Genomic DNA, 22,322 nt, shown 5'->3' with positions numbered 1-22,322 from the left:
CCCTGCAGAGTGACTGCTCCAGAGGACTTGAGCTGCTAAGCTCGGGCAGGGAATGAGTTCTATGGTGGGTGCCCCTGCTGCGGAGGGCATACTGGGTCCCTAGCGGGTAGGGTTCTTGCCCTACTATTTCCCGCGCATCCTGGGGGAAGAGTACGATCACATAAAGAAAATGGTGGAAGTGGAGGGGGAGGGGGACGGGGCGGGGTGGGGGAAGGTTCTAAGCAGCAGTTGTAATTTAAGTAGATATTATGAAGTTTCATATATGCTACACGGGTTGATGTTCTTTCTCCCTTTTCTTGGAGGTGAGGATGCACACCTCATTAAGTATGGATGGGGATGGTGGGTGGGGGGTGGGGAGGGAGGGATATTGCGGGGGATCTGAGGCACAACTGTATAAATCACTTCAGCAGGTAGTAAGAGGGGCGGATGACACAGAGGAGGGTAGGATCCAGCACAGCCAGTTCTTTTTTTTCTTCCCTGATTATGGCTGATTTACGGTTTATTTCCCTAAATGTTAAAGGCCTGAATCACCCGAGGAAACGCCAGTTGCTATTTAAAGATGCGAAGGCGCAGAGGGCCTCCATTTATTTTGTGCAGGAAACACACCTGCTGAGAAAGGATGAGAAATTACTCCGGGATAGGGAGTTCCCCACTATCTTATTAGCATCGAATGGGGAAGGGAAAAAGACAGGAGGGGTGGGTATTTTGTTTGCTAAATCTCTTAAGGTGGAAATTCTGGACCGTAAAAAAGACCAGCAGGGAAGATACCTTGCTGTGGTGGCTAGACTTGATAATATCCTGGTCACTTTGCTTAATATTTATGCTCCCAATCAAAACCAAGGGGCTTTTTTCACCCAAATGGAACAATCCCTAGATGGGTTCATTCAAGGGTCCCTGCTGATGGGAGGTGACTTTAATACTATTTTAAACCCTCACTTAGATCATAGTCAGTGGCCAGGGGGAGGGAGTAACGAGCATAGGGCCAGACTCAAACTGGTGATGACCCACTGGGGTCTTGTAGATATCTGGCGACAACAACACCCACGGGGAAGGGATTACTCCTTTTATTCCAGAGTGCATGGAACATACTCGCGTATCGATATGTGGTTGGGGAGTAAGCTTTGGTATCAGGGATGTAGGGAGGCTAAGATTGGCAATATAATCTGGTCTGACCATGCACAGGTACAGGGCACCTTTCGTTTGGTACAGGAGGTAATTGGGACTAAATACTGGCGATTGAATAATGGTCTATTAGCGGATTCTCATTTCTGTGAATCACTTTCCCACGATATCCAGGAGTATTTTGAATTTAATGATGATGGTGAGGTGTCCTCCCGGATGGTCTGGGATTGTTTTAAGGCCGTAATAAGGGGAAAGCTCATTGCCAGGGCAGCGGCCAAACAGAAAGAGAGTAGGAAGACGAGGGAGGAGTTGCTCAGGGCTATTGCGACCTTGGAAGGGAAACACAAACAATGTGGAGGATGGCGTACATTACGTGATTTAGATAAGAAGAGAAATGAATTACGTATATTACTGGACAGTGAAATATTGGATAAGCTGGATAAGAATAGAGGGTTCCGCTTTCTAGAAGGGAATAAGCCGGGACGCTTTCTGGCCAGACAGTTAAAACAACAGATCACCCAGAGCACGATCTTTAAAATTAAAGATTCCCAGGGAACCTGTATACTGGATAATGAGGGCATCCGGAAGCGGTTTGCCCAATTTTATACTGAGTTATATTCGGCAGGGCCTCCGGTCAGACCGGAGCGAATTGAGGCCTATTTGCAGGAGTCCCAATTGCCCACTTTAACAGCCACCCAAGCCCGAATTTTAGATATGCATATCACTAAGGGGGAGATTTCTGATGCTATAAACGACCTCAAACCCTTTAAAGCGCCCGGTCTAGATGGCTTTACGGGCCTTTTTTATAAGAAATTTAAGGATCTTTTGATCCCCCGGTTGCAGGTAGTTTACAATGATATGCTCACAACCCATGTCTTGCCTACTACTATGGAGCTTGCGGGCATTACGGTGATCCCTAAGCCAGGGAAGGATAAGTCTGTGTGTGGGTCTTATAGACCCATCTCCCTCCTTAATGTGGACCTGAAGATATTGGCTAAGGTCTTGGCCCATAGGCTGAACATGGTGATACAGGAGCTGATACACCCGGATCAATCTGGGTTCATCCCGGGCAGGCAAGCCGGAGACAATATTAGGAAATAAACAAACAAATTTCTCCATGGACAAGCAGGACTTAATTCAACCACGCAAGTGGATGTTGTCATTCAGCAGCACCAATGTGCTTCTCAGAGCTCAGAAAGAGAAATCTTTCTGAGCCTGCATGGATGTTCCCATATGTTGCTGCTACCACGCATGTCTCATTGGTCCTTTTTTTTTTTTTCTTTTTTCTGCCGAAGCATAAGGACATTTGATCTTTACCCATTTGTTAATTTCCCTTCCGCCCTGTGTTTTTCTAAATTTTTTCCTTCTGGTTCTTCCTTATTTTAATTTTCCCGTTTTTTACAGTTCATTTTGTGTCATTTTAAAAAATAAAAAAAAGAGTAGATCCTTAACTTATATGATATCTGCCTCTACTCCTTGAGTCCTTCATATGATGTGAATATCTGCACAGCTATCTTGTGCAGAGATCTTTAAGCTTAAATTGCCCTTATAGAAACATAGAACCATGATGACAGAAAAAGACCATATGTCCTATCTAGTTTGCCCATCCACCTAACTAATTTAGATTTACAATTCCCTTCACTCCCTCAGAGATCCCCTGTATTTATCCCAGGCTTTCCTTGAATTCAGATACCATTTTTGTTTCCACCACCTCCACTGGGAGGCCGTTCCATGTATCCACCACCCTCTCTATAAAGAGTATACCCCCTTTCACCCTCCTTGTTCTAGAGTCTCCTTTCTGTTGAAAGAGGCTAACCTCCTGTGCATGAAAACTTTTGAGATATTTTAATGTCTCTCTCATCTCTCCCCAATCTCGCTTTCTCTCTGGGATATAAATGTTTTAGATATTTGTCATCCTCATATGCTTTAGAATGAAGACCTCTGACCATTTTAGTAGCTACCATTTGGACAAACTCCAGCTGGTTTATATGCTTTTGAAGGTGCGGTCTCCAGAATTGTATGCAGTATTCCAAATGAAGTCTCACCAGGGACCTATACAGGATCAATACCTTCCTCCCCTTTTCTGCTGACCATTCCTCTCCCTATACAGTCAAGCATTTCTGACTTTTGCCATCATGTTATCCACATCTTTGACCATCTTAAGATCATTAGATACAATCACCCTCATATCTCACTCTTCTTTCATATTTGGAAGAATTTTACCTCCAGTACTTACTTCTTCCTTGGTTTTTTCCACCTAAATTACTCTGCGTTCCTCGAACTTCATTAAAGCCTTCTTCATGTTTTCCACACATTCCTGGGTGTTTACTCTTTCAGATTTTCTATCATCTGCAAAAAGACAAACCTTTCCCAACAGTCCTTCCGTTGTTCACTCATGAAAATGTTGAAAAGAATTGGTCCAAGAATTGATCCCTGAAGCACACTCCTAGTAACATCTCCCTTCTTACAGTAAACTCCATTTACCACTACCCTTTGTCACCTCCCAGTCAGTCACTCTAGGTCTCATACCAATGGCGCTCAATTTATTTATAAGTCACCTATGTAGAATTGTCAAAGGTCTTACTGAAATCCAAGAACACTACATCTAGCGCTCTCCTTTGATCCAACTCTTTGATCACCCAATCGAAGAAATTGATCAGATTCATCTGTCAAGATCTACCTGTAGTAAAACTATGCTGCCTCTGATCTCAGAGGGAAGAAGGGATTCAGAGACACCAGTACCTAGAAAAAGGAAGTCAGTCCTCTATGCTGAATTCATATCTCCTTGGCTTCAGAATCTGGCCGTAAGAATAAAAGGAGATTCATCATGCATATGCCAAAGACTTTGAAGCATTTCTGAAAACGTCACCACATCAATACGTTATCTACACCATCAGCTTATGGCACTGAAGTCTCAAAGCTATCTACATTGACTGTCTTAAGTATCACACCAAATCGATGACAGTTCGGTGCAGACTGTCTTGAAGTCTCTTATTTATTTATTTTTAACTTTTATATACCGACATTCTTGCGTCAAATGCAAATCTTGAGGGAAAATTCACTTCTTTCTTCTTGATACCAGAATTGGACACTTCTTCAGTGGAGCATACTCCTCCACCAACTGAATGTCATCTATTCATTCAGTGATGCAACCTGTTTTGGAAAAGCTGTTTACCCAGTTAGACTCCCAGTCTGCTATTCTTCCTTTCCAGAAGGTTGAACACCACTATCACCATGAGAAATCACTCTACTCCATTTTCTCTTTCGCTTTCTGACTCTTAATTCCATGGAGGAATCAGTGGGATTGCCTTCTGATCTTTCTCCAGAGTCAGCTAGAAGTACTACACTGGAAGACAAGACATACACATTCTTCCATCAGAAAATGGCGATGCAATTAATTTTAAACTGGGTGACATAAACTGAAAGAGAGAACTCACCTGGATTCTAAAATATATATATATATATATATATTTATTTATTTTTAATTTTTATATACCGATGTTCCTGTAAAGAATACATATCGCACCGGTTTACAAGGAACTGAACAGTCGCCTCCTGGGCGGAAATACATTAAAACAGTCGCCTCAAGGCAGAATACATTAACACAAGTATACAGGAAAACTATTAAAGAGAACTTTCATAAACTCAATTAAATGTAACTGGGAACCATAAATCAGGAACATATGTACAGAGGTAGGTATATCGTCTGTCGCTTCACCAGATTTTAGCTCTCAGGGAAAGCTTGAGTGAATAGCCAAGTCTTTAGCTTCTTTTTGAATGTCGGAAGGCATGGTTCTTGGCGGAGGTCCGGTGGGAGCAGGTTCCAAAGATGGGGACCTGCAGTGGACAGAGCTCATTTCCTCAATGAGGTTTTTGTTGGCTGGGTGTGAAGCATGTTCTGGTATGCACTTCTGATTGGTCTATTGGAGATGTGTTGCTGTAGTTGGAAGGATATGTTGAGGGGGGGGGGAGATGTTGTGAAGAGCCTTGTGAATCATCATGAGGGATTTAAATTGTATCCTAAATTTTATAGGCAGCCAGTGAAGATTTTGGAGGATAGGGGTGATGTGATCCCATTTTTTGGTGTTAGTGAGAATTCTGGCCGTCGCGTTCTGGACCATCTGAAGTGGTTTGATGGTGTTGGCTGGCAGGCCCAGGAGGAGTGAGTTGCAATAGTCCAGTTTAGGGAGGATGATAGATTGTAGTACCAAGTGGAAGTCTCGGAAGTGTAGAAGAGGTTTTAATTTTTTTAAGACTTGCAATTTGAAGAAGCAGTCTTTGGTAGTATTGTTTATGAACTTGGTGAAGTTGAGTTGGTTGTCCAGAAGTACACCAAGATCTCTTACTTGTGGCGTGTGGTCGACTGATGTGAAGGAGAGTTGGGTGGAACTAGTTGGGTTGAATAGAGAGCACTTGTCTGGAGCTATTATGAGGATTTCAGTTTTGCTAGTATTTAGCATGAGGTTGAGGCTTGTTAGCATGTTTTTGATTGCCGAAAGGCAGCTGTTCCAGTAAGACCACATTTTGTGGAGGGATTCCATTATCGGGATGAGGATCTGAATGTCATCCGCGTATAGGAAGTGTGTTAGCTTGAGGTTAGATAGTAGATGGCAGAGTGGAAGGAGATAAATATTGAATAGTGTAGGTGAAAGGGATGATCCTTGAGGTACCCCCAGCTTTGATCTGATAGGGAGTGATTCTTTGTTGTTAATCCTAACCTTGTATTGCCTGTTTTCAAGGAAAGATTTTGTATTGCCTGTTTTCAAGGAAAGATTTTGTATTGCCTGTTTTCAAGGAAAGATATTCAAGCACGCATACAGGCTATTGCTGCTCTAATCCATAAAACCCTTCAGGAACTGTAATCTAAAGTGTGACAGACTCCCTGAACTTAAATATAAAATTCAGTGTTGTCCAGGCCATACCAAGGTCCAGCTCTTTCAAGAATCTGTTATAATGGAACCTGCCTTATAAAAGGCAAAAAGATCAAAACCACACTCCAGTACTCCTCTGGGTAAAGATATCAAATCACTTGACAATAGAGGGAATAAACTATTCAAATCATCTATATTTCAAAGCCTATCCATTTTAAATGATTCAGCATCTCTATATTAAACTCCAAGAAAAACTATCTCAGCTTCCTTTGGACATGCAAGATCTGTTTGTCTTATTTGAACAAAATAAAAGAATGTGCAAAATACCTCATATTTTCATACATTTTTGACACAGTTCCAGTGTCTGCTGCCATAGCTATAGAAGCCAGAAAACTGGCCTGGCTGAAAACTTTAAGCCTTAGAGAACACCCACATGATAGACTTTGGACACCCTGTATATGAGTGATAATTTGTTTGGTGACAAAGTTAGAGATGCTCAATCTTATAAAGGATTGTTGCTCAACCCTCCAAACATTTACAGTCACTTCTGAACAGCAAACCTCATATGAAATACCTTTTGCAAATTTAAGAAGACAGCTCTGTTACCCTCTAGAAGGTACCAACCCTACCCTTTCCAGAGGCAATGCTTGCAACAGCAGCAACCTTAAAAACAACAAAGGCCTCATCTTAGGGAAAGGGCTAAAACAAGGTGTGCTTATCAAACCCTTCCAGTGGGAGGGAGAAGGCTTCAATTTTTCACTCCCAATTTTACCTTATTACTACTGATCAATGGGTGTTCAAGATAACCGAGAAAGGCTATTGCCTACTTTTGAAATCTTTCTCCAGCTCCAAATTAGTTTCCCTGGAGGAACTTCAGATCGTGCAAAAGGACCTAGTCTTGTTATTGACAGTTTAAGTGATAAGGCCAGTCCCACTAATGAACAATGGATTTTACTTGAGATTATTTCCTTATTCCAAAGAAGTAAGGAAGTCTATGTCCTGTTCTGGATCAAAGAACTTTAAGCAATCATCTCGAGAGAGAGGTTCAGAATGTATTCCCTAGGCACCATACTTTCCTCACTTGGAGATCGATAGGCTGGCGAACCTAGATGTCAAGGATGCATACTCAAATTGCAATTCATGTTGAACACAGGAAGTGTCTGTTTCACAATAGCACAGAAACATTATCAATACCATATACTCTCCCTTGGTCTAGCAGTAGCCCCAAGAGTTTTCACAAAGTGCCAAGCAGTGATGGCAGACCATGTCAGGAAAAATGTTTTGGTTTTTCATGCTTAGAAGACTAGTTAATATTGAGCTCAACCTGACAACTTCCTTCTCTTCATACTTTCCAGCATTGGGATTTGTTGTCAATTTCCAGAACTCCATTCTCACTCTAATGCAACAATTAGAATTCATAGGAGCATATTTAGATACTCTGAAAGGAAAAGCTTTTTGTCTTCTTTGAAATAGCCCACTGTCCAGGTGAATTTCAATTTCAGCCAGAGTCATCTTGGAAATGTTAGGACACATGGCAGCTACAGTTCACATGACTCCCTTTGCAAATCTACATATGAGACCAATTCAGTAGTATTTAAAACTCCAATGGAACCATCATTCACAATCAATGTCTCATAGTATCCTTCTTTACAAAATCCTGATTTGTGATTGAACTGGTGACCCTGGTTCAACAGTTAATGACTACGGATGCCTGTAGTCAAAGATGGGGGAGTACATATTAACAGTTTGTGCTCGCTCTAAATTCCTCGAGAGGAAAGACAATTCACAAATCTGGAACTAAGGGCTATTTTCAAAGCTCTTTTAGAATTCAAATTGAGGATGAAAGGAACAATAGCTCAGGTTCAAATGGACAATCAAATAGCAATGTATTAGATAAACAGGGAGGGACAGGATCTTCAAATCTCTGCAAAGGAGCATGCAGGATATGAAACTAAGTAATTCCAAGAAGAATATTCATTAATGCTATTAACCTCCCAGTCAGACAATATCTTGGCAGACTCCTTGAATTGTCGTCTACAACACCATGAATGGTCACTCCACTCAAGAACAGCACAGTTTCTCTTGAGTCTGGGGAATTCCACTAGTGGACCTGTTGAAAGCTCCATTCAACTACAAGCTTCCTCTATTTAAAAAGACCATGCCTGATTCCCTCTTGTTGGACGTGTTTCGTGTTCTGTGGAATCAAGCACTAATATATATTGCCACCAATTCTCATATCCAAGATAATCTTCAAATTAAGAAGAGACAAAGGACTTATGATTCTTGTAGCCTCCTTTTGGCCACAAAAGATTTGGCTTTCATGGATTCAATGCCTAGCTATTACCTAACTAGTGCTTCTACAGATATTCCTGAATCTCTTAACTTAGTATGACAGAACACTTATTCACTTCAACCGTCTGTCCTTGGCATTGAAGCATGGATGTTGAAAACAGGCTAGTTCAAACCATGCATCTGTAGGAAAAATCCCAATTCTTGCTAACAAGGACAAGCACCAAGATGTACCTTCTGACGTCAGCAGAAATGGACATTGGCCTATGTGGGCTACGTACAGCTATGCAGAGAAAACAAGAGCTTCTGTAGAGCTGTGTACATGTTTAAGCTGATGGATTTATTAGACCTTTCTGGCCTAGATGGCACCTAAGAGAGAGGCCAAAAGCAACTGGTACTGTGAATCTATTGTGAAATAACAGTGAGGTCTCTCTTTGTTTTGGTCCTCATTCCCTATCTGGGATCATAGATTATCAGAGCCTCTGTCAAACCTGGGCAACTGTCATTTGTCAGAACTTACTGTTTTTTTGAACTGTGCCAGCAAACAAAAGACTGGCAAAAGAACAGGAAAATCAAAGCCTTAATTATGCATTCACCTGACTTATGCATAGGTGAGCCCTTGAAAAGGAGTCAGCTAACAGCACTCTTGGCCATCCATTGTCATCCAGTCGTTACCCATCAAAGTGAAGGAGGCGTTCCATCCGCATGTTGTGGCTTCCATATTGGCCGAGCTCCCTGCTCCTGCTGCAGATAGAGAAAAGACTGGTCTCCCCCCAGGTGTCCCTGAGTAGAGGAACTGAGTGCACCTTGCTGCTACAAAGTGGAAAAGGTGAAGCCCTTCTCAGCTCAGGACATCCTGGTCTCGGGAATAAACCATGCCTCATCAAACTCCTGGGTCCCGGTCACAGAGAGACCAATCTGTGGAAGATCTGGAGAGAGGGTTCAGCTTACGGTCCTGTGGTAAGAACTGTAGCTTAATTCCCTAGTCTGTGAGGCAGGAAGCTACTGCTCATTAGCCTAAATTTTCACGTCAAAGCTAGAAAGATGTGGGGCTAAAATTAATTAATTGTAATATGATAAACTCTGGATGTCAAATATGCTTTTGTAACTATTACTTTTATTATAGTCTGTGACCCTAATTACCAGTGTGTTGCCTGACTAAGTGAAGTTTAGCCCTGTGTAACTCATAATAAAGGCAATTTTTTTTTATTCAGACAGTTTGGTAATTTTTCTAAGAAACAGTTGCTGGTAAATAGGTATATGAAGGGAGGTGTTGGAACTCATAGCTCTTCTCCTTACACATCTATTCTTTTCAGTTAAGGAAGTGATTCTTGCAGCAAGATGGCCTTCCATCACATGCTCCTACAGTTTTAAATGGAAAATATTTTCCATATGGTGTACATCACAGAAGGAGAATTCATTCATTTGTTGAAGTTCTGCCCTTTTCAGTGATCTTCAGATTCTGTCAAGATCAGGATGAAAGACTAATTTCAAGAGTACACTTGAGTGCTATCATTATATATCATCATTTAAAAGGTCTTCATCATCCAATGGTAGCAAGATTGATTAAAGGCCTTTATGATCATCATCCACCCATAAGAGAACTACCTACTCAATGGGATCTAATTATAGTACTTTCTCAAGTAATGAAATCTCCATTTGAACCTCAGCATCCGTGGGCTTTTTCTTTCTTGGAAGGTGCTATTTTAAATAGCAGTTACCTCAGCACATAGAGTTAGTGAACTCCAGGCCTTAGTGATATATGCATCCCTATACACAGATTTTCAAAAACAGGGTATTTCTAAAGACCAACTAAAGTTTTCATGTAAGGTAGTTTCTCAGTTACATCTGAAGCAATCTATTGTTTTGCCAACATTATTTTCAAAACCTCATAACAGTGAGCAAGCCCTTCACACCTTGGATTGCAGAAGAATTTTGTTCTATTTGGAAAGATATAAACCTTGAAGAAAACTCGTCAAATATTTCTTGTAACCAAAAATTATTAGTTACAAAACAAACTGCATGGATATCAGACTGCAATTAGTATTACTATACTAAATCTGATCAGCAATTTTATGGCAAAGTAAAAGCAGATCAATTATGAGCAACTTCAGTTTCCCAAGTGAATCTTCATTTCATTTATTAAAATGTATTAATCGCATCATATAAGAAAAATAACATAACAATGAAAAATTCTTCAAAAACACAAGGACAGCATGACAAAACAAACGCTCCTTGGAGGTAGTCTGTATTAAACTATAGTTATCTAAAACATTGCTTTACCAGCATCAATTAATCAAGACATGCCATAGGCATATTGTAGGAGGAAGCTTTTTAATAGGTGCCTGAATTTTTTTAAGTTGTCTTGTGTACGCACCTCATAAGGTAGAGAATTCCATGAAAATGGAGCAGCTACAGAAAACGATGTTTCACGGGTTGAAAAAAGACAAGCAAGCTAGACAGAGGATATGTCTAGTATCCCACGTTGTGATGACCTCAACTCACGAGTTGGTTTGTATATCCTTAGTAAGGCATTAGTCCATGGAGGAGAATCAGGACTAAGCAATTTGAATACCGTCATGGCAATTTTATACCAGATACGCTCAAATATTGGTAACCATTTTAGATATGTAAGGGCAGTTACACGGTCCTGTATCCAAACCTTCGTTAAATGTTACTGTCTTGAAGAGGACTGTAATAAGTATAGTGCTTTTGACCAAGCAGTACTTAAAATCCTGTTTAACTGGATCTTCAACTCTCTCTCCTTACTCTTAACATTGGGTTACCATGCCTCAACCACTTCTTCAAGCAGTACAATTTTTCTTGTAACCCTGACCTTAGGAATCCCCATTTATGTGACTGAATTAAATCCTGCTTGTCAATAAAGAAAACAATTGTTTACGTGTAATAGGTGTTCTGTGTAGACAGCAGGACAATTCAGGTACTCATTCCTAATCTTCGCTCCACAGAGTTGAAGCTTAGTTTATGAACTGACTGAGAAAATTTGCACAGTGATGGCAGTATGTATACACCTGCTTATGTTCAAACTTCTAGGTCTTTCTGAGCTAAGAGCACATCTTCATCAGAAACATTGAATGACATCACCCATTTGTGTGGCTGAATTGTCCTGCTATCTATGTAGAATACTTGTTATAGTTAAGTAACTTTGCTTTAACGGCTTTAAGCTTTCAAGGAGGTGAAGCCATCAAGCATTATTACAACTGTCTTTACCATTGGTTGTTGCCTCATGGTATGTGAAGCATACATCAACTCATTTTATGGTATGTTCACATAATTTGATTTTATTGTTGCAAGAAATGGTGCTTAATTAGGGTATGTTGAAGCACGTAAAGTATTATAACTTCTGAGCAAGTTATTGAAATTTGATTTTTAGGTGATTTTTGTCCAATGATCACATCGACCTATGAATTCTCAAATTTGCATGATGTAGATTATTATTCAAAAAATTTAATTTAAATGAATGCAAGTAATTTTCTGTATTATGTTCAATTGTTTGAGTTAGTTGAACATTGTGTTTTCTATTGTCATTATACCTTATGAATATTTCTTAAAAGGTATTGTGAATGAAATCCTTATGGTAAAATTAATCAGTATGTTTCTTGATTATTCTGTTTCAGATCACTGTTATTGGGCGATATGGTAGTACCAATGCCAGAGCTAAGATTCCATTGGGATTCTACTATGGTCACACCTACATTTTACCTTGGGAAAGTGAACTGAAGTTAATGCACGATCCTTTGAGAGGAGAGTGTGAAGCAACAAACCAGCCAGAAATTGATCAGCATTTAACAATGATGATAGCGCTGCAAGAAGATATACAATGCAGGTTAGTCGTATGAGGGCCTGCATGTGTAGTTTACCTGCACAATATCAAATGTCAGGCTCTGATATTTTAAGGGACCATTAACATTAAGATATATTAGTCATGGCAGTGTGTATGTTCAAGTTAGAGGTTTTATCAGTTAACCATTTCTTTGATCAAGCATAGGCTCAGTCTATCAGAGCCATTTGGAGTTTAAATATAAGGAATGAGAAGATCAATCAGACAAATTGCAACAGGATAATTAGAGACTGGCTAACTGTTCCAAGCCTGATCATTCTTGGGAAGTAACAGCTTGCCATAATGTATCTCCTAGCATGCTCATGTCCCCAATATCTTCTAGTTTAGATGTAACAAGATGTCTTACAGTCAGTTTATGGTGAATGTTACATATGACTGTTCAGTTGGTAAGTTCCTGTGCTCTGCTATGTGGGAAAAGGTCCCCAGTTCATGATTTGAAAGGTATCTGTGAAGTCAGGGTTCACAGCCTCCGTGGATGGGAAGGGTCATAGTTACCTAGTGGCCAGATACAAGACCCATGGCTGCAAAGTTCTGAAAGGAGACCTAGTGCATTGCCCCCGGCACAGCACTGTTGCTGCAGCGACTGGTCTAAATGTAAGTTGGGAGGAGACGCAAAATAAGGGGAAAAAAATCCTTGGGTAGTTATGAATGAAGTAATAAAATCCCTGTCCTAGTTTTAACTGAACTGGAAGTGCAAAGCAGGAGGAATGTACAGGGTCAAAGTTACAGAAGAATGAGAACCTTTTAACATTGGAACATTTTTTTTTTTTTTGCAGTGATTTGTCCATTTTCATGGCTTGTTGCATAAATGTTAAAGAAACTTGGGAACTAGTTGGGAAAGTGCTAGTTTTCTTCCTCTTGCCCCTAAGTAAATCCTGGCCCAGCTCTCATGCTAATTGCTACCATCTGATAATATCTCTGAGTCTCTTCAAATTAAATTTGTGCACATAAATGGCTGTTACAAAATAGACCAGAACACTGTGAGTGCAGAAATACTTTTATACAAACTGTAGAGGTTCAGAGGGTAGTGGGAGGAGGAGGTGGGAGTTGGAAATTAACTCTCATTCCTTTTGATTTTAAAAAGTGTGTGCAGAAGTTACACCCTCCATAGAGGAGGTGTAACTTTGTGAGTTAAAGTATGCATGTAGCGAACCAATCACCTGAGCATGGTCAGAACAAACTATGATAACTTTGCTTAAAAAATGCTAGCTAAAGTCTGTGTGTACAAGTTGTATGCAGATTTTAGCCCTTCCCATGCAGTTGTAAAATTAGAGAATATAGTAATAGTGCTTTAACAGGATAATTATAGGTAAAACAGCATCTTACCCACAGAAATGGCCTTTTATAAAATGTCCCATCCGATTTAAATGTAAACATTTTCATATATGTCCTGCATACATTTAAGTTTATCCACAGTGAGCTCAGGTATTTCCGGAGGTGGGGTTGGGGAGAGTTTTGTACTTGCATGCATAGTTTTGTATGTAAAAGTGTGTGCATAATTTTCCCCCCAAACTAGCTATGCATACTTAGCAGGGGGTATAAGTATGTGAGGGTATTTGTTGAGATAATTTTCAAAGGGAAAGTATTGCGTGCATGTTCCATTTGAAAATTAGTGTAAAGTCTGTAAGTACCTGCCTCTAAATTCATACATACTGCTACCCCCTAAGAGGGCAGTATCGGCGGGGGTACTTGAAATACTCCTCATGTTGTACTTGGTACATAGATAAATGAGGAAAGCTTCAGTTTGCAGCTCTTCATGAGTACAGATATCACACATTCATTTATAAATAAAATCACTTAGACTTGTAGTTATGGTATTCATTTTTCTTCTTGCTTTATTTTTTAAGGTATAATTTAGCTTGCCACAGGCTGGAAACCCTTTTGCAGAGCATTGATCTCCCTCCTCTAAACAGTGCCAATAATGCACAGTATTTTCTGCGGAAGCCAGACAAAGCAGTAGAGGAGGATAGTAGAGTGTTTTCAGCTTACCAGGATTGCATTCAGCTCCAGCTTCAGTTGAACTTGGCTCATCATGCCGTGCAAAGACTTAAAGTGGCGTTAGGAGCAAGCAGGAAAACCTTGAGAGAGCAGTTTGACTCAAGAGAGTTGATTCAGATGTCATCAACAGAGCAGCTGAGAACTATTATCCGATACCTTCTAGACACTTTACTTAGTCTTCTTCATTCTTCCAATGGTTGGTATTTCTTTGATATTTCAGAATGATTTGAGTTAAAAGTTTAAATGGGATGAAGTTTTGCCCTGTTAGCATGTGTGCCTGTGAGTGCTATTCTACATAAATCCAGATAGAAATATATCTGGAGCATTGTGCGTTAGAACAGTAAAATTCTTAATTAAGCTAGAAAATAAGCAGTGGCAGTATAGTGCAAACTATACTTCAATACAAAAAAAATCCTCTCAAGGGAGTAGATAATTCAATAGAATAGAGAAGAAACCCCTTGGGGCCGATGCAATACAGCTCGCTCAGCCGAGCGCACTGTATAACTCGGACGAGGGTTAAATAGGCGCTAATCCACCCCCTAATGCAATAGAGGGATTAGCACCTATTTAACCCGCATCCGACACGGCGTGAATGTGATAGCGCTCATCACATGCAAATACATGTGAATGAGGCTATTACTCATTCACTCTGCATTAAAAAAAAAAAAAAAGTGGAGCAGGCGTTAATAGCTGAGCACATGTAAAAAGTACAGAAAAGCAGAAAAAAAACTGCTTTTCTGTACTTCTTTTTTTTTTTCTTTTTCTTAAGAAAAAGAAAATACCATGGCAGACAGACGCCAGTAAACTCTGCATCGGTTTTCATAACCGGCCGTCTGCCGAGCAGCGTCCGTGTTCATTACTGGCAGACGGCCGGTTATGAAAACCGATGCCGAGTTTACGGCTTCAGTTTTTGCAACCGGCAGCCGCAACCCCCTAATTTATTTATAGCATGGCGCCCCTCTTGCGGGCACCATGCGCGCATTAAGAAAGCGGGTGCTAAAAAGTCATGAATATGTGGTCTGGTGAAATGCTGTACATTAGATCATATTCAGAATACTGTTTTCAGATTATTATTCTGGTCAGATGTTTAGACAGAATTACTTGTAAATTCTCTTTTCTTGTGTATGCTTGATTCTGCATAATAAGGAAAGCCTGATAGAAATAAAAATCGTTGAAATATTAAAATAGCTCTAACAATGCTCTGTGTAGTGTTTCAAAACTACATATAGCAAGCAGTGATGCTCCCCTGCATCCCTTATTTATTGTTCTTAAACTCCTCTACTGAAGACGAGCCCAGTAAAAATGATTTATACAGGACAAAATCATTGCACTATAGCGACAAAGGAATGCCGTGACCAAACTGCTTCTTCTAATCCCAGACACCATCTCCAAAGCTTTGTCAGACATTATCAATTGTTCCTTATCCCAAGGGATCCATCCAGAAGACCTTAAAACAGCATCCATCAAACTGCTCCTAAAAAAACCAAACTTAGACCCTAAAGATCCTACCAACTTTTGTCCAATCTCCAATCTCCCTTTCATAGCCAAGGTAATGGAAAAATTAGTTAACACCAAATTATCGGACTACCTCGAAGACCACAAAATCCTGTTCCCTACTCAATATGGCTTCCGAAAATCATTAAGTACTGAATCACTACTCATATCCCTGACAGATTACCTCATCATGGGCCTCGATAAAAGTCATGCCTACTTACTGATCCTCCTGGACCTCTCGGCAGCATTTGATACGGTTAACCACTCCATCCTCCTAAATCAGTTAGCTAACATCGGCATAACAGGCACGGCACTGGCCTGGTTCAAAACATTCCTTAGGAACAGAAGCTACAAGGTCAAAATACACAACAAAGAATCTCAGCGTTATCCTTCCTCTCTAGGAGTTCCGCAGGGCTCTTCCCTCTCACCCACGCTCTTTAACATTTACCTTCTCCCTCTCTGCCAGTTGTTAACCAAACTGAACCTAAAACATTTTCTATACGCCGATGATGTCCAGATCGGCATTCCCCTTAAAGAATCCTTCACAAAAGCTCTAGAATTCTGGGAAAATTACCTTCTAGAAATCACGGCCTCTTCTCCAGTCTAAACTTAATCCTAAACTCTTCAAAGAGTGAACTCCTTCTCATATCCCCGGAAAACAGTAACATCACTACAAATTCACCAGCCAACTTACAAACATCTCAAGTAAGAGACCTAGGAGCTATCATTGATAATCGGCTAAACCTAAAATCATTTATTAACCAAACTACCAAGGACTGCTTTCATAAACTTCATGTCCTAAAAAGAATAAAACCACTATTCCACTCGCACGACTACAGAACAGTCCTGCAAGCAAAAATCTTCTCTAAGTTAGAGTATTGCAGCTCTATATTATTAGGTCTACCCTCATCTCACACTAAACCTCTTCAGACGGTTCAAAACACGGCAGCCAGAATATTGACAAACACAAGGAGAAGAGATCACATATCTCCAATTCTGAAAGACCTACATTGGTTGCCAATTCACAATAGAATCATATATGTCCATTACCTCTGTCTATAAAGCTATCCATCAACACTCTCCGCTTAACCTGCAAATCCCATTCAGAAAACATACCTCCTCCAGACCATCAGAGAATCCTATAGAGAATCTCTACAGGTACCACACCCCAAAACCTCTCAGCATATAACTTTCAGAGCCAGGGCATTCTCCACAGCAGGACCACCTCTATGGAACTCCATTCCACCGGATCTGCGACAGGAACCCTGCCTTCCAGCATTCAGGAAAAGACTCAAAACGTGATTATTTAAGAAAGCCTTTCCAGACCCCAACTGAACCTTAACTCACTTTCAGACCCTACCTTAACATGATAATCAATATCATTGCGAAACTCCATTACTTAGTAAATACCATAAATTTGTTCTTTCTGTTAATTTCCTATCGACTTTTCACTGCTCCCAGTTGTGTATTTCCCTGTTTTATTGTAACTGCAAAAGTTTTCAATCCGCACCTGTTAATGTTCTTATTGTATCTTACACTCCTTATTTGTAAACCGGCATGATGTGATACCTTTTGCGAATGCCGGTATAGAAAAACACAAAATAAATAAAATAAATAAATACATTCAAGGTAAATGTTTACATTTTATATTTGATACCTGACAAATGGAACACAACAGGTAGGACATCACAAGCATGTTAGAGAAATTACTTACCTGATAATTTCATTTCTCTGTACGTACCCGGATCAGTCCAGACCGTGGGTTGAGCCTCCTGTCCAGCAGATGGAGACAGACCAAAACTGAAAGGGTATCCTATATCAGGACAGAGCTTACCCTGCAGCCCTTCAGTATTTGTCTGTCTCCAGCAGATGCGACAGCTCACCCTGCGGTTCCCTGATCTTGGCTAATTAGCCCTTTCCCGGTGGGGTACTCTTATTCTATCTTTCAGGATCAAGCAAGTACTTTTACTTTCTGCCTAGTAAAAAAAAAAAAAATCCTCACATCAAATTGGCTCTGGTTTTCTTTTTTCATTGGCGACAGCGCTGTCTCCTTGCTCTTGTGGGGCTTAGGGGGGCTTGTCCCTTGTATTCTATAGCCTAAGCCCTTTTCCCTGGTGATCCTTTTTCGAGGTGAAACTGGTGGTCCAGTCACTCCCCCCCTTACCTGGCTGCCTGTTGCTCCGGGATGTTCCTCCCCCCGGCAGTGCCTCAGGGATGTGCAATTCCCCAGACCAATGTATAAATAAATACAGCATAAGGGAGTGATTTAAGCCGGCAGCCAAGGTTTTGTTACTAGAGGAGCCAGCAAGATTCGTTCGTCTGCCTCCGCTCTTCCCGGCAGCAAATTTACAGCAGTTACAGCAACCAACTAATTTTCCTGCAGCTTGTGGCTCCTCTTCATTGAGTATGCCGCGCTCCCACTGCTGCCTGGCTTGTGGTGAGCCCTCGACGTGTCTTTCGCGGGAGGGGCTCTGTTCTTCATGTTTGCTGGGTGGGGAAGGTCCCTCTCTGGCAGCGCTACCAAAGCAAGCCCGGGGTCGCTCTTCACAGCGCATGGCCAGGCCGTTCCTGGGTCAGCAAACTGCGGGAATGCTGGCCATCTTAGGTGTTTCAGCAGATCTCGATTTGGGACTGCTGGGAGCTGAGGGACTCGAATTTCTTGGGGTCCCCCCCGATTTGAGCCCCGTGTGGCCCCAGGACGTGGTCCCTGACCCCCCCCCTCCGACAAGTTCAGGCCACGTTTTTTGTTGGAGTTTGTGCCTCTCATGCACAAATCCTATCTGGCCAGCTTTGCAGGAGGAGGATCCTGCTTCAGGTCCCCTGCCGGCCAAAATCCCACGATTACTCCCTCCGCTCGCTCCCATGGCTCCGGATACGCAGGGGTCCATGTGGGTGGTACCAGGGGCCCTCCCCCCCACCTCCCCCAGACCCTCCAGCGCCTGTGGTGACTCAGGCTCTGGATCCGGACCTGGATTTGGCTGGGACGCTCCCCCCTCTGGAAGGGGATGACCCCAGGGTTCTGCGATTATTTCAAAAGGAAGAATTGGAACCCCTCATTCCCTTTGTCATTCAGGAGCTAGGGATTGAGGGCCCCCTGGCAGATACTCTCACTGCCGCCCTGCCAGCCCACAGGGACCCATTCGTAGTGGGACTCAGGGCTCCTGCTTGTGCTTTTCCCTTTCATCCTATGCACAAGTTGCTGCTCCTCCAGGAATGGGAAGCGCCCGAGGCGGGGCTCCATGTCGGGAGAGCCATGGACAAGCTTTATCCTCTCCCGGAGGACTGCCTGGACATGCTGAAAATTCCCACCGTGGATTCATCAGTCTCCGCTGTTACCAAGCACACCACTATCCCAGTGGTGGGAGCCACGGCCTTGAAGGATGTACAGGATCGCAAACTCAAATTCCATCTCAAGACTATCTTCGAGGTTCTGGCCTTGGGCGTTCGGGCGACAATCTGCAGCAGTCTTATGCAGCGGGCAAGCCTTAGGTGGGTTCAACAATTGCTCGGCACCCAGGATCTACCGTCTGCAGAGGCGGAGCAGGCTGCATGGTTGGAAGGTGCCATTGCGTATGGGGCGGATGCTCTGTACGACCTTCTTCATGTTCAGGCGAAAGCGATAGTTTTGGCGGTCTCTGCCAGACGGCTCCTCTGGTTACACAATTGGTTGGTGGACCTGTCGTCCAAGCAACTTGCCTTTTAAGGGCAAGTTGCTTTTCGGCGAGGACCTTGAGCAGCTTATTAATTCCTTAGGTGAAAACAAGGTTCATAAGCTACCTGAGGACCAACTGAAACAGTCTTGAGCCTTTGTACCTTCCCGTTCCCACTTCGGGGGCCAACAGAGATATACTACTAGGGGCCGCGGCACCTCCTCTAGAGGTTACCTCTCCAGGTCTCAATCTTGGTCTCAGTCTTTTCGAGGTCGCCGGTCCTTCTGCGAGGGGGGCACCCCAGCGGACCGCACCAAAGCCAGCTTCACAATGAGATTCGATCGACCCATTCCTCTGTTCCCAACCTAGGTGGTCGTCTCTCCCTGTTTTTCGAGGAATGGGTCAAAATCACGTCAGACCAGTGGGTCCTCGACATAATACGAGACGGTTACGCTTTAGAGTTTTCTCGGGATCTGCCGGACCTCTAAGTAGTCTCTCCTTGCGGACGTCTGAAGCAGGATGCGGTGGACCAAACTCTCACCAGGCTCCTGGGACTGGGAGCCATTGTCCCAGTTCCGGTGGAAGAAATTGGCGCCAGCCAGTATTCTATCTACTTCATAGTGCCAAAGAAGGACAGTTCCTTTCGTCAGATCTTGGACCTCAAAAGGGTCAACCGAGCCCTCAAGGTGCCGCATTTTTGGATGGAAACCCTGAGGGCAGTCATAGCAGCTGTTCACTCCGGCGAATATTTATTTATTTATTTATTTCGAATTTTTCTATACCGACATTCTTGAACAAAGATATCAAATCATATCGGTTTACAATTGAACATAACTGTCGTGGCTATGGCGTTACATCGAACATAGAACATTGAGCAATAAACATAGAACAGGTCAACAGTTCAACAATAATATATAGTGAAATGCTTCATCATAGAGTAACATAATATATATAAATAGGGGAACAACAACTGGGGCGACTGTATGCGTATATATATCTGGCCTCTTTCGATCTGACGGAGGCTTACTTGTACATCCCGATTTGCCACAAGCATCAGAAGTATCTTTGCTCCCACATTGTGGGCCAGCATTTTCAGTTCCGGGCATTGCCGTTCGGACTAGCCAACGCGCCACGCACCTTCACCAAATTCATGGTGGTGGTGGCGGCTGCTCTACGACGGGAAGGAGTCATGATACATCCTTATCTGGATGACTGGGTCGTGAGGGCCAAGTCGGAGATTCTCTGTCGCCGGGCAGTCGAGCGGGTTTTGACTCTTCTTACCTCTCTCGGGTGGATATTCATCTTCCCCAAAAGCAATCTTCAGCCCTCCCAGATGTTGGAATTTCTGGGGGCACGCTTCGACACCTGGGTCGGCAAGGTGTACCTGCCATGCGCTCGAGCTCTCAAGCTCATGGAACAATTGTGCAACTTAATCTCGCTCTCGCTCCCAATGGCGTGGGAGTACCTCCAAGTCCTGGGAACTATGGCTTCCTCCATAGATCTCGTCCCTTGGGCCTTTGTGCATATGCGACAGTTACAGAGAGCTTTACTATCCTGCTGGCAGCCGGTGTCAGAACAGTTTCAAACGATCCTCCCGCTTTCAGCCTCTACCATCGCCGACATACAGTGGTGGCTATCGATTCCTGAGGGGAATGCCTCTTCAGACTCCACAGTGGATTATAGTCACTACGGATGCCAGTCTCTCCGGCTGGGTAGCAGTTTGCCAGTCTTAGACCACGCAGGGATACTGGTCTCTGGTCCAGTCCCGCTGGCACATCAATCGTCTGGAGGCCTGGGCGGTTCGATTGGCTCTGAAAGTGTTTCTTCCTTTGTTCCGCGGCAAGGCGGTTCGAGTCCTCTCTGACAATTCCACCACGGTAGCATATATCAACCAGCAGAGGGGCACCCGGAGTCGCCTGGTGGCCCTGGAAGCCAGCCGGCTTCTTGCCTGGGCGGAGCATCATTTCGACTGCCTTGCGGCCTCCCACATCGCAGGCAAGGAGAATGTGCAAGCCGATTTCCTCAGTCGCCAGCATCTCGATCTGGGCGAGTGGGAGCTCTTGGACAGAGCGATGGACTTGATCATCGGCAGGTGGGGTCCCCCTCACCTGAACCTCTTGGCAACTCTGAGCAATGCCAAAGCCAACAGGTTCTTCAGCCGCTGAAGGGAGCACTGCTCATAGGGAGTGGATGCTTTGGCGCTCCCATGGCCCTCAGCCATCCTTCTCTGTGTTTCCCCCATGGCCCTCAGACATCCTTCTCTATGTGTTTCCCCTTTGGCCTCTGGTGGGAAAAGTTCTCCAAAGAATAGAACTCCACAAGGGGCCGGTCATCCTGGTAGCACCCGAATGGCCTCGCAGACCGTGGTTTGCGGATCTGGTAAATCTGGTAACGGACGGGCCTCTTCGTCTCTGCCACCTTCCACGCCTGCTTCGGCAGGGTCCCATATTTTTCGACCAGGCGGATCGCTTTTGTCTAGCGATCTGCCTGGCAGCGACTGAGATGGAAAGGCTATAAGGATGAAGTTATCTCCACCCTCCTGCAGGCTTGTAAGCCGCCTTCTTCTTTGGCTTATGTGCGGGTCTAAAAAGTGTTTGAGACTGTCTGCGCTGAATCGGGTGTTTTGGTGCGATCAGCTCCGGTTTCGGTGGTCCTTTCTTTCCTCCAGAAGGGCCTCTTCAAGGGTCTTTCCTTCAGTTCGTTACGCGTACAAGTGTCCGCTCTTGGCTCTCTTCTTGGACGTGTGGAAGGTCATGCTGTGGCGTCTCACCCGGATGTTGTTCAGTTTCTGAAGGGCGCCAAACATTTGCGGCCACCCATCTGTTCCACATGTCCATCCTGGAGTCTTAATTTAGTCCTTTGGGCTCTCTGTGTGGCTCCGTTTGAACCTCTCTGGCTCGCCACTCTTAAGAATCTTACGCTTAAAACAGACTTTCTGGTCTCTATCTGTTCTACTCGATGGGTCTCAGAGATCCAAGCATTGTCCTGTCTGGAACCCTTCCTGCGGTTTTCTGATTCGGGGGTTTCTCTCAAAAC

General features: G+C 43.1%; 1 protein-coding gene across 5 annotated transcripts in view; it reads left to right on the top strand.

Annotated features, from left to right (window-relative positions):
• Positions 1-22,322, top strand: part of BIRC6 (baculoviral IAP repeat containing 6) — a 1,045,545-nt gene that overhangs the window by 327,208 nt on the left and 696,015 nt on the right. For all 5 annotated transcript variants that reach the window (XM_029593898.1, XM_029593899.1, XM_029593901.1 and 2 more), the window contains exons 28-29: positions 11,921-12,129; positions 13,992-14,338. In XM_029593898.1, coding sequence (XP_029449758.1) covers positions 11,921-12,129; positions 13,992-14,338 — 556 coding nt within the window. The remainder of the gene's footprint in view (positions 1-11,920; positions 12,130-13,991; positions 14,339-22,322) is intronic.

This window comes from Rhinatrema bivittatum, chromosome 3 (assembly GCF_901001135.1).
Source record: "Rhinatrema bivittatum chromosome 3, aRhiBiv1.1, whole genome shotgun sequence".
Classification (NCBI taxonomy): domain Eukaryota; kingdom Metazoa; phylum Chordata; class Amphibia; order Gymnophiona; family Rhinatrematidae; genus Rhinatrema; species Rhinatrema bivittatum.
The sequence above is the reverse complement of the archived record's forward strand: the minus strand, read 5'-3'. Positions and strand labels throughout refer to the sequence as shown.